At 49.8% G+C, this 13011-nt stretch overlaps 1 protein-coding gene across 2 annotated transcripts in view; it reads right to left on the reverse strand.

Annotated features, from left to right (window-relative positions):
* The window catches only part of Mfhas1 (multifunctional ROCO family signaling regulator 1), a 91777-nt gene extending 85126 nt beyond the window's left edge, over window positions 1–6651 (reverse strand). Inside the window, exon 1 of one of the 2 annotated variants that reach the window (XM_085844020.1) lies at window positions 3084–6651. In XM_085844020.1, coding sequence (XP_085700146.1) covers window positions 3084–6069 — 2986 coding nt within the window. In that variant the 5' untranslated portion in view covers window positions 6070–6651. The remainder of the gene's footprint in view (window positions 1–3083) is intronic. The other variant, XM_021169562.3, reaches the window with a different exon arrangement.
* Between the last annotated feature and the right edge of the window lie 6360 nt (window positions 6652–13011).

The following is a 13011-nucleotide window of genomic DNA, read 5'->3' on the forward strand; positions in this document are numbered from 1 at the left end:
CATCACTCCGCCAGCTAAGTAGCTCTTGCCAGAAAATGCAGTTGGGCAAGGTCAGAGTGGGTTTTCCATATAAGAACATTTTAAAAGGTTTTAATGGGATGAATGCTTCAGCTGAATGGTACCAGGCAACATGGGAAATGGCACTTAATGTCCCATGGGAGACAAAAACAAAAAAAGAAACTTAAAAAAAAAATCAGTTTTTAAACCATTGTATGTAAAATTGTGAATTTAACAAGAGAACTTGATATTTTAATTAAGTGTAAAAGGAAGTCTCCAATTTTCTGTCCCTAAAAAGCGAAGGACTCCATAGAAAGACAGAAAGCTACACAGTGAGACTAAAACTTCTGCTGGACTGAAACGTGTTTTAGTTACCTAAGGGTATGTCCTCTCATAACCAAACAGCGAATAATGTTATCATTTCTCCCTTGTGACATTCTAGATTTCATTACTTGTAGTTCTTAGCAGATCTTTCAGGATTATGACAGTTACTAATGTAGGCTGGGCATCCCAGAAAAAAAAAGAGAGAGAGATAAAAAAAAATCTTGCTCTTTTTGTTGTTGTTGTTGTTGTCACAGTGTAAAGAAAAATACAATATTGTCAGCCTTCCCAATATTTCTGATCTCTTTGCTACTTTAGGGGTAAAAGTATAAGCTGAAACAAATTTTAAAAAATAACATTTCTCTCATAAATAAGGTAGAAACATCCCATGCATGTTATAAAAAAAATACTGCTGGCGTATTTCTCAATATAGATGTGTGTTCTTACAATTCTTCTCTTTTCCTTTCTCAACTTTGGAAAGTAACGTCTTCCTTATAAGCTGTATTGTCAGCCCGGGCTGCAATGGAAAAAGGCAAATGGAGAAACAAGCTGGGTCCTCTTATTGTCTAGCCATCTCCCTATGCAACAAAAGTGAAAACTTCTAAGAGGAGGCGAAGGTAGAAATCATACCAGGCTCGCTGTCTTATTAGCAGAATTCCTCAGCCCCAACTGGTCCTCGTTCAATAACCTATGTCCTCCCTTTGGCGTGTATGGCACCAATTTAATTCACGCTCCACCTCTGCATTGAGCAAGAACTGGTTTCAGAGAACTCTCAGTTGAGAACCCTTGGGAGTGCAGGGCTCCCCATCCCTTTGTACAGCTTAGTAACACAGTAAGGAAGGTGTTTACCTTCCGTGAATAAAATCCAATGGCAAACACATTGAGGCGTCCTCCAAGTCGGGACTGGTTGACAAGATACCAGATAATCACACAGAATGGTTGGCTCCAGTGACTGGTAATCCAGTATGGTGGCTTTTTTCACGCTGAAGAATTAAGCGTAGATCTAGGGCAATGGGCAGACATTGCCTTCGGAAACGTTGGGTATCCTATTCCTTCCGGCACTGTGACAAGCTGCCACTCGGGCTAAGACAAAGATCAGAGTGGCATTCACTCTTCCCATTCACCACGCCTCAACCTACCCTGGGTGAGGGGGGACCAAGGTGAGAAGGGCTCAGCCACCCTATTGTTACAGGGTCTGTGCGAAGGATGCTTGTAATGCTATTGACCAGGGGACTGCACACAAATCAGCTGTTAAAGAGCCTCAAGGAAAAGGCTTGAGACTAATTAACCAAGGGTAGAGAGTGGGAAAGCTCCCAGACAGAACAGTAAAAAGACTAGGAGCTCCCAAGACTGGTAGGAAGAGACAGATAAAGGAGTACAAAGGTCTCTCTCTCTCTCTCTCTCTCTCTCTCTCTCTCTCTCCCTCTCTCTCTCTCTCTGTGGTGAAACTACCCTAGATTACAATGATGGGCACGTGTCATTCATTATGCAATTGCTCAAACCCTCAAGAATAAACACCCAGAGGGATCACTAATATAAGCCAGAAATTCCAGGCAAGGATTCAGGATTCGCTCCTGAGGGTGGAGGGATAGAGCAGATTGACTGGTCCTGTGCAGAGAGTGATGAGTGAGGATGGCGAGGCTATGCTGATAGGGAGGAGGCTGGGCAGATGGAAAGCCCAGACCTCCTGTTCTTCAGGGTTACTGAACCTTTAAAATGGGTTTGAAAATGAAGGTTCCTTGTTTGCTTGCTTGTTTGTTTTAAAGCTTAAACAACTTAGTCCTCTAATTCTCTCATTCACCTATAACTGTTTACAAAAGGAAAAAAAAAAAACTATTGGGAAACACACCCTAGGAGGCTCTTGGGTTTTCTTTTCTTTTTTTTTTTTTTTTCTTTTTTCTTTTTTTTGCTTTCCCTTCCCTCACTTAAAAACCACCTTCGGAAAGCCCCCTTTTCCAAGAAGCTATCTTACGATGTCTACAGAGCTCAAAGTTACCAAGAAACATCAGAGGAAACTCCCTTCAGACAAGTGAGTCCTCCTCTCCTCTCCTCTCCTCTCCTCTCCTCTCCTCTCCTCTCCTCTCCTCCCCTCCCCTCCCCTCCCCTCCCCTCCCCTCCCCTCCCCTCCCCTCCCCTCCCCTCCCCTCCCCTCCCCTCCCCTCCCCTCCCCTCCCCTTCTCTCTCTCTCTCTCTCTCTCTCTCTCTCTCTCTCTCTCTCTGGAGCTGGTCAAGTCTGCACTCTCAAGAGGCAGGCATGCATTACAGACTGACTACTCAGCCATCACTCACCCTGATTACAGAACATTCTTTGGATTTCTCGGGAAAAGCCAGTCCTAACTCTAACTTGCTGGTTACACACAGACTTTAAACAAAAGAATATGACCCCCAACACAGACCCAGGCTCCTCCCTCTGATCAATCTGTGTCTAATGCCTGTGAGAATGGAGGCTCAGACAGGTCTAATGTCACACTCCTCCGACCTCTGTGCGGTCACCTAAGATTGCCTTCCGCAAATGCGGCAAGCTTGCATAGGACAATAAAGGCGAATTGGAAATGTGTGAATCTGGCAGTCTGAGACTCTCTATTAGAAGAGAATGATGCTCGTGGCAGCATTTCACCTGGCCGACCGCCCTTCATTTACCTTGAAAGGCTTTCCTGGAAAGTCTATGAGACTACAGAAACACTCATGCCACACGAGAAACAAAAGTCTCCAAAACACAACATAAGACAAACCATCAGAAATTCCCAAACACCCTCTCCGCCTACCTGGGAAAGCGTGTGGATTTGGCGACCCTCTCTTAAGGCACTTAGAACAGAGGATGTGCACAGTGTAGTGCAGTCCAGGCCATTCCTGAAGTAGGACATTCAGTTCCTCTACCAAAGGGGTGATGGCTTGCCATGCGGTCCATATATTTGGTAGTGACGCATGGCTGGCAATGGACAGGGTGTCGGGCTGCAGGACCCCCTTGGCAGGTCTGTAACTCACCACCACAGGAACTTTCCCTCTATATGCAAAGATCTGAAATTTCCCATCCGACCTGTGCACCACGTGGCTGTTGATCTGGACACTGTAACGTGCGAACAATCCAGGTGGAAAGGTGAAGGGAAAACTATATTCGATCTGTAACTGTTCAGCCACAAAAGACTGCCCGGCTAGGTTGGTGCCATTAATCCAGGCCTCTGCATGGGGCACCTCATTCTGCACGTAGCATGGGAACTTGTACCATGCCGCGGAGCCATTCAAAGGCTTGCCTTTGGGTTTATTGAGGCAGTAACAGAGTCCCATCTTCTCCAACAGCTCCAGCAGGAGCTGCAAGTCCTGTTGGGCCTGGACATGAGGCTTAAGCAGCAACCGAATGATGTGGGCTGGCAGAAGCCCATGCAGCAAAAAGCCTTCCACATAATGATGAAGCTGGGTGGCCCGGAGTGGGTCCTGACCCGGGCTGGGCACTGCTATAGTGGGGAAACTTTCCCCCTCCTCTTCCCCCTCTCCATTGGTCCCTAAGAGCAGTTTATGCAGCAGCAATGAAGCATCTCTCTGGAAAAAGACATTGAGGATGTCAATGAGGCGGGTGAGGTTGTGGAAGACATGCTCCTTGAGGGCTGGGCTATCCTCAAAATAGAGCAGTTTGCCACTCTCGTGCAGGTAGGAAAGAGCACTCTGGAGCCGGTCCTCAGTCAGACCTGCCTGCAGGCCCAGGCGGGCAGAGTCCCACCAGCTCAGCCACAGTCGTTGTGCCTGAGGTGGCTGGAAGTGCAGTTCCTCCAGTACCTGCCAGGATCGAGGCAGGACTCGGTGTAAGTTGGGAAAGATTTCTCGGTGCTCAGCTACAGAGAGCAGCTTGTCTCGAAGGCGTTGCAATTGGAGGGGGTCCCGGCAGCTTACGGGCAACACGGGCGAGAGGATCTGCAGCCGGTGGTTAAGCAAGTATTGAAAATGGGCCTTGCGCCTCCGAAGGTTCTTGTCTGAAACACCATAGTAGGCTGCGTGAGGGCTGGCAGAGCGCAGCTCGAAGTCCCGAGCCAGGGCCTCATCCACCACCTTGGCTAGATGGCTGAGGCCCTCTGCATCGTTCTTCTCCTGCAGGGCAATCTGTCGGTGAATGTCTAGACATTTCTCCTCAAGCTCCCGCTCCCCACACAGGTCCGCATGCGTGCCTACAATACACACCACAGCGTGAGGCACCCGGGCACCCACCCGATGCAAGAAGGAGCCCACGGTGGTAGGGAAGCAGCGAGGTTCATAGGTGGCCAAGTTGACCACGAGCACATACAGGGCTCCAGGGGAAAGGAAGAAGGGCTGTATCACCTCATAGCTTTCATCACCGGCTAAGTCATACACAATGAACCTCAAGCCCCGGGAAGCATCCGCTGTCCAGCTGGTCACCTCGATGCCCTTACTACCAAGGGGAGGAAAAGGTAGGTAGCTCTTCTCCTTGTCCCCTCCACCTTGCCCTCCCTCCACTTTGTCCTCGGTGAGGCAATGTCGAAGCAGGGTCTTTCCTGCAGCCTTGTGGCCCATCAGGAGCAGCTTGAGTCGGGGCTGCACGGCTGGCTGCGAATGTGCCAGTTCCTTCTGGTAGGCTGCGATGTAAGGGATCCCCTTCATGCAGACTTCGTAAGGGGGCTGAATCAGTGGGTTGTCCTTGATTTTCCACAAGCCTACCCGGGAGAGCTGGCCAAAGTTGTCCGGCAGCACAGCGATCTGGTTGCCCTGGAGCACCAGCTCCTCCAGGCCAGTCAGCTCCACAATGGAGTCTGGCAGGTACCGGATGCGGTTATTATCCAGCCACAAGGTGAGAAGCCGGCCCAGCCCGGCGATAAGAGAGGGCACTGAGGTGAGCTGATTGCGACTAAGATAGAGCTCCTCCAGACCAGCCAGGGGCAGCAGCGCAGCGGGGAACTCCTCGAAGAGGTTGGAAGAGAGGTTGAGCATTTTGAGCCTCTGCAGACGGCTGAACTCGTCCGGCAGAGCCTGGAGCCCGTTGTTATCTAACATGAGGCTCTCCAAACTGGCCAGCTCGCAGAAGCCGCTGGGCAGCGTGCCAAGCTCGGCCCCGCTAAGCCAGAGGATCTTGAGGGCACGCAGGGCACTGATATCCTCAGGTAGGCCTCGCAGCCGGTTGCTGGAGACGTCGAGCTCCTCCAGGGCAGCCAGCTGCAGCAGCTGCTGGGGAAAGGCGGTGAGCTGGTTGTGGTCCACGTCAAGGGTCCGAAGGTGGTTGAGGCAGGAGAAGGAATCTGGCAGATGCGCTAGCCGGTTGAAGCTGACATCCAGCTCCTCCAGGTGGGCGAGGGCACCCAGCTGCGCAGGCAGGGCTGGCAACTGGTTGTGGCTCAGGTTGAGTTTGCGCAGCTCCCTCAGGGCGCTCACCACCTCGGCTCCCAGGATGGTCAACCGGTTGTGGCTGACGTCCAGTTCGGTAAGGTGGTGGCCTAGCTCCGCCACCGCAGGGGGCAGCCGGGCAAAGCGGTTCCTGCGCAAGACCAAGACGCGAAGGCTGCCCAGAGCTGACCCCAGACCTTCAGGCACATCCTCGAGGCCGTTGTTCCCCAGGTTCAGCACCTCAATGTCCCCGATGTTGGCCGGCAGCACCAGCTGGGGGGCGTCGGGGGACTCCAGTGGGTCGCCTCCGGCCCCGGGGCAGCTGAGCGTGAGCTGGCGCAGGTTGCTCCGCAGCTTCCTGGCTCTCAGGGCGGCGTCCCGCCACAGCCTCACCGTCTTTAGGTTGCCACTGTCCTGGCCAGCCATGGCGGGGCCCCGCGCGGACAACCCTCACGCCGGTACCGGAGCCCGCAGCTGCATGCCGCGCTGGACTCCGGCGGGCGCCCAGCCCCCGGGCCCTCTAGCTCCAGCGGCTCCCGGGCCACCACCCCTGCGCGGCCGGCGGCCGTGGGTCCTAGCGCAGCCGGTGGCCGGGAGCCCGCAACTGGGGGGCGGCAGCGACGCAGGCAGGTTTGAGGGGCTCCGGGCAAGCGGCTCGGAGCTGGGCTGCGGCCGCGCAGCGCGGCTCGCATTCTCCGTGCTCCTGGGCCATGGGCGCGCCGGGCAGCAGGGCCGCCGCCCGCCGCGCCGCGGAGGATGCCTGCTCCTCCTCCAGCTCCGCCCGCCTCGCCGAGCCTCGGTAGCCGACTCCAGCCCCGCTACCCTCGCAGCGGCGGTCCGGAGGCCGGCGGCGTCACCTCCGCGAGCTGCAGGAGGAGGGCGGCGCTCGGCTCCGCGGCCGGCATGCTGCGGGCGCAGGGCCGGGGAGCCGGAGGTGAAGGCGTCTCCTTGTCTCCGTTTCCCCGCAGCTCGGGCGGGAGCGCGAACGCCGCGTCCCCGGCGCTGGGAGAGCGCGATCGGGAAGCTACAGCGCCGCCCGGTGGAGCGGCCCCCACGTGACCGGCGGAGGCGCCGCTTGTTCCCGGCACCGCCCCTGGGGCGGGAGTTGCAAGTGAGCGCAGGCTTTGGGGTTTGGGGGGTCCAGCCACAGTGGGGCCGGCGACGTGGACTTCGCCCTGCGCCAGGCGCACCAGATGCGGTCCTGAAGGCTGGTGTGGGACTCCGGGGTCTCCGGGTTGGCTTCTCCTGCATCAGGCTCTTTGTTGGCCCTGGCCTCTAAGGATTTCTTATTCATCCCTAAGCATAGGATTTAGCTGGCTTTCTTGCTCATCCTTCCCATGCGCCATGCATCCACACCTCTGTAGAGCCAGCAGAATTTAAGGACCCGGGTGTCAAAGGAGCTTAGAACAAGAGGGTAGTTATAAAAGGCAGATGGGGGAAAAGCAAAGAACCTTTTAATCCATTTATTGGGGACTATTTGTACTAGGTCAACCGAAGCCTAATTTTCAGCTCCCCTGGTTTGAGCCAGCACATCTCTGGCCTGTTGTGGGTGGTTGGGGGTTGGAGGCAATGCAAGATGTCTTAAGTCCGGACTATCCCATTTAGCGCCACAGCCGAATGCAACATACTACATCTTGAATCCGACCTTCCCCGTATTCTGTGGATTCAAAGAAATGACCGTAGTATCAGACACATTTTCGCTGTTGCAGGGTTCAGTGTGGGTTTGTTTCCATTGAGAGGAAGTTGGTTTGAGATCATATCTATACTCAAGTAATCTCCGAATTTATCAAAGCCGTGGAACCTGTCAAGGCCGCAGAGATCACCTCTACCTCTCCTTTCCAGTTGCTTAATCACCTTATCTGAGGAACAGCGACAGGCAATGACTGGTTGAAAAAGACAGTCACTTTCATCGAGGGTGTGGTCACCGATAGCTTGCCAAAGCTCCAGCAGTTGGTCCCATACCACGATAATAAGGGCAACACAAATTAGACTCAATTTGCAAGCAAACAAGCAAAGAAGGAGTGAGAGAGGCGTGGAGGAAAACAGTTAGGAGAGAAATGGGGGGCGGGGGTAGAGGGAATTGGAGGGTGAACATGGTCCTCAAATGTCTACATACTAGGAGTAAAGCTAGGTGAGATAAGCAACTCACCGATTCAATTCAGATCCCAAGGCTGAAAACTATCTGACTGCCTTCTTTAGATCACTTGTATTTTTTTTTTTGAAAATTTTATATATGTATCCAAGAGAAAGCGACAGAAAATCCACCCCAGTGTTGGATACCAAGTCCTGGGCATGCATCTTGTGGTACAAATGGGCCTAGGGTTAGTCTCTGACATCTCAGATAAAACCTGTAATTTAACTGTCACATTTATCTGTGGACTTCCTGAGAAATTAAACACTCAAAGATTCCAGTATTCTCTTAGAGGTGGTGTGTGTATGTGTGTGTTTCCGGTATTCTAAGTCACGGTGGAGACTAAAAAAAAAATTCCCCCCCCCCACAGGGGTAGAAAAGGGCCCAAAGACACTAAGGAATTTATAATCTGCCAGTAAATAGTAGAGGGACCTTGCTGAGTCCACAGGTAGGATGGCCGTTGGAGCACATCTTCCCCCACAATGTTCATGAGTGTGACCTCTGATTCTTCCACACTTCTGCTTTTAATAAATGGAATAATCTGAAGCTCGTCCCGAGGAGAAAACCCAGGCAAGGGAGGGCATCTTAAATAGCTCTGCTTCAGTCCTAAAGTGGTTTAGATGCATCTAAACAGCCCTTGATAAACTGTTGCCCTCTGGAGCCACTGGAAAATCACTATCCTTCCATTGTAACTGTCTTCGGAAAACTCTTCTCCATTTGTCATTAGATAATCGATCCTTTTGTTTATCTGCTTAAGAAAGCTGAGTAGTGCCTGGGACCTGTCAGCTTTTAGGCATGCCCCTTATCACCCCGGCTGTAAAGGAGGTGAGTTTGCCTGCAAGGAACAATCCTCTACTTGCAAAGTCCTGAAAGATCCCTATGGCTAAAGTGATTTTTTTTTCCCTCAGTTCTAGAGTTTGAACCCAGGGTTTCCAGCATGTGAGGCAAGAGGCAAGGTGACTTCTGGGAGCAAAGTTCATACTGAGCAAGCTTGGGAGAAGCCTGAACAAGAGCCCCTGAAGCTACGCGTGTTCCTGCAGGCCTGTCACTGCAGCACCTGAGGGACTGAATGAAGCAAGAGGGTTTAAAGTGTGAGGTCATGGTAACGTTCACTTCTTCAAGCAAAGAAGAACGTGGAGTTCTTTGAAAGCCAGGCTACTAAAAACTAAAATGTTAAATCAGGAGGAAGAGTAGTTTAAGTAATGGGAGAAAGGAAGGAAGGAAGGAAGTGAGGAAGGAAGGGAGTGAGGAAAGGAGGGAAGGGGGAAGGGAGGGAGGGAGAGAAGGGGAAAGAAAGGAAGGGAATGGAAAAGAGAAGGAAAGGAAGGAAGGAAGGAAGGAAGGAAGGAAGGAAGGAAGACGGAAGGAAATGGAAAAGGGAAGGAAGGAAAGGAAGGGGAAGGAAGGAATGGAGGAAGGGAGGGAGGGAATGGAAAAAACGAAGGAAAGGAAGGGAAAAGGGAAGGAAGGAAGGAAGGAACGAACGAACGAATGAACTATGTTCGAATAACTTCTGCCATGGATACCCATCCTGACCTCCTGAGCCTATGCTCCAATTCCAAGTGGTTAATTTTCTGTTGTGTCTAAGGGACATGCCCTCTCCACGTTCTAGAACATTCTATATATGACCTTAGATTTCAGGTGTCGGCAGCCCCCAATCTGGATCGAGAGCAGTGTAGTTTGTGACTGGGATTTCCTCCATGGCCTCCACACAAAAGGCTTAGTCCCTAGCATGTCACTATTGGGAGGTAACCAAAACATGAAATGAGCCCTAACCAGAGGAAGTTAGGTCATTGGGGTTGTGCTCTCAAAGAAGCTAGTGAACATATATATACATCTATATAAACATATATATACATACTAGCACATTTATATATTTAGGCATGTAGAATATGGGCCTATATAGTTACTCCCACATCCTGCAAATGGCAGGTTTCTCCCATCTCCCTTTTCCTAACACAACTGACTCAGTTTGGCAAACACAGATTCTGATTATCAGAAGTTCTCTTGCCTTGGATCCTTATCCAATGTCATGGATCCAATCCACAGACTTTCTAAAACCTTCCAAGTGTAGGCCTTTTAGTTAACTCGTCTTTCTTCCTCTGACACTGTAGCCCCTGAGTATAATAGCATCACTGAGCTGCTCTGTGAGTATGATAGCATCCCATGCACAGAGCCTTGGCCTAGAGTTTAGGGTACACAATCTTTTCAGGGCTGGAAAGAGTGAGGCTGTAGACATGAGCCTCAGATGACAGGAGTCCCTAGGCATCCCAGATAAAGATCTTCCATTTACTTATCTGTCAATACCTGGCTGAATGGAGGAACAGTGTGCTCTTATCCCTAGCTAAGACTGGCTACAAACTCCAGCTGAACGTTCCTGTCCCTACACATCTTTCCTGTATTCCATCTTCAGCATCCTTGACTCCTCCATCTTGACAGATCTTTGACTCCCACCCAAGCTGAAGTTTCACTGCCACCCATGTGACCTTGTACCTCTCCGAGATCTCCACCCTTATCATATCATCAGCCTTACCCTCTCAAAGGGCACTTCACCGTTTCCTCTCCTGTGAATATGCATTGAGATGGAAAACTTCCTTTGGATGCTGGCTTCTTCCCTGGTCTCTCAGGTATCTAGTGTCATTACAGTTTTCTTTTGTTTTGTTTCTTGTTTTTTCAAAAAGAACCTGGTAAGGACTAATTATTTTCTCCCAGGGATTAAGTTTGCAATTGGAGTAAGTGCTACCAAATGACTGTCACACAGGGAAGACTGACCAGGATGCCCTGTGCCTAAGATGATGGGAGCACCCCAGACATCCCAAACAGACATCCTCCTGTCTGTTAATACCAGGCAATACAGTTTCTTAGCTCAGGACTTAAGTCACCTGCCTTTTCTAATTACATTTTTCCACCTGCATTAAAGAGGCATGATTCTAAAAATCAGCTAAATGCACTCTGCCTTGGAATTTTAATCTTGTCAGTAGCTATTTGGCCTTTTCATTGAAGTTGGCTAATGTGCCAATTCATACAAAACTGAGGGTTTCCCAGAAAGAGGGGCGTTCTATGCTCAAACCCAGGCAGCCCTGAGAACTGAGTATAGCTACTTCCCCTATTGGGTCTTTTTTGTTGTTGTTGTTTTCTTTCAAAAAGGGAGCTGTTTTATCGTGTTCTTCTTTTATGTTTTAGTAGTTCCAGAAAACACTGTGTCCCAGAAAAGCCGTTCCTTCGCTTGGTTCAACTGCTTTAGACTCTGAAAATAGCTCTGACTTCATTCACTCAGCTGCTCTGGAGTTCAGAAGTGAAGACAGTCATGGCTGGAAGTATTAACTAACTCTGGAGTATAGAAAGGACCTGTGTGGTCCTAAAAGAAAATTTGCTGATCAGGAAACCCTACAGAGCTAAGGGCAATCAGGACCAGGTGACTACATCTTAGGAGAAGGTGAATTGAACTCCCCTCAAAGTCTGGAAAGGTTGACTAATGCATCTGTTTGGAACAAGCTCAGAACCTTTTAGAACCTTTACCTCTTTCTTTCTCAAATGGCCTCCATTTCTGTAAAGCCAAATTAAAAAGGAGATGGGCTATTCAAAATCTTGGAGGTGAGATCACCTGTGCTACCTTTAGCTGAATAGGGAGGAGAAGTATTGCAAAGTGTTGGCTAGGTCTAAAATTACAAGAGAGGAGAAGTCTGGGGGCCCACCCTGGCATCCATGGTGAAGGCTGAAGTGTTCAACATGCAACTACTTCAGAAGAAACTTCCACTACTGCCCTCTTTCTACAGCCAGAAATGAAGGCAGCATGGTAGTCATGTTGCCCAGACCACCGATACCGAGTCCCAGTGACTGCAGTGTCTGAGAGTCACCGCGGCCAGTCACAGAAGCTGCCATGTATAAAGAATTTCCATGTCTGCAAGGCATGGTGCTGTAGCGTTTTATCTAATACTCACAAGTTTCCTGAGTTGGGGGCTCTAATGCAGAATTGAGAGCCAAGAGACAATAGTAGTAAGATGTAAAGTCAAAGCATGGCAGAAGGCAACACTCAGACAGCTGGTCCCTGAGCTTGAAGATTTGTGGAAGGTAGATGTGACCAGTCTTGGGTCTCTGGGTATTTTAAGCCAATGAGTAGTAAGGCCAGGTACAGAGGAAAACTGGCATTGGCTTCAGGGGACATTGTACTGGGCTCTTAAAGATATATTCAAAGAATGTCACGCTGGACAGGCACAAACCTCTTAAACCCAAACAGTCTTCCCAAACCGTGGCTCAGAGCTTGACATCTGGACCACAAGCTCGCTGCGAGCTGTTATTTCATTTGCTTTACATGGATGGGGTTTAAAATCAGTGTCTATGCAACCTGTACCTCAATTGAAAGGCAGTTCACAATCTATATTTTGATAAGGATTTTTTAAAGACTCATTTGTCAAGCTGAGATTAAAGGCAAAGATCAGACATCATTTGTTTGTGTTAATTTTTTTTTAGTCTCACCCTTTCTTCCCCCCAAATTTAATAATGTGACTTGGATGTGCCATCTGGCTTGAATGCAAGCCAGTTCCTATCAGCGCTGGGGAAGAAGCCTGAGATTGGTCACCTGGCTGTAAGCAGGGAGAATGAACAAGGCCTTCAGGATGCCAGCTCCTCCAGGGAGCAAAGGCAAATTGCACCAATATGTTTGTTGTTTGTTCTTTCCCTGGGTCTACAGAAAAGAAATTTATCTTGGAACAGGCAGCATTCGGTTGAACGTTGGCTTGCTTTCTGCTTCCTGGTCAAGTGGGAACACATAGGCTCCCATGGAAGAGAATAACCGGCAATGTACTTTTAGCATCTGTTGACAGTCCTTTCAGCTGAAAACATACATCATGGGCCATTTTATTTCCCTGGAGGCCTGAGGATTTATCACGTTGTCACCTGGAATTTCAGAACTTTGTAAGTGTGTCCACACCTACCCACCTACTCACCAACACACTGACTTCCCACCAGTTCCAGTCCCAATCCTGCAGCAGACTGTGTCTTTCCAAGAAAAAGAAGGCAAATTGATTCAGAGAAAAATGAACAGAAAACACCTGTGAAATAGTTGTGGCCAGTGAGGTGGGCTTTGAAATGAAGTGGATGAGGGAGGGAGCAAGGAAATGATACAAGAGAAACACCGAGTCTGCTTTGTACCAGGGAGCACTCCATGACAGGCTTTGGAAAACATTTTTTTAAAGGTATTTTCTTTATTTACATTTCAAATGCTATCCAGAAACTTC

Source organism: Mus caroli, unplaced genomic scaffold (genome assembly GCF_978045245.1).
Source record: "Mus caroli unplaced genomic scaffold, Mus_caroli_1 scaffold_10, whole genome shotgun sequence".
Taxonomy (NCBI): Eukaryota; Metazoa; Chordata; class Mammalia; order Rodentia; family Muridae; genus Mus; species Mus caroli.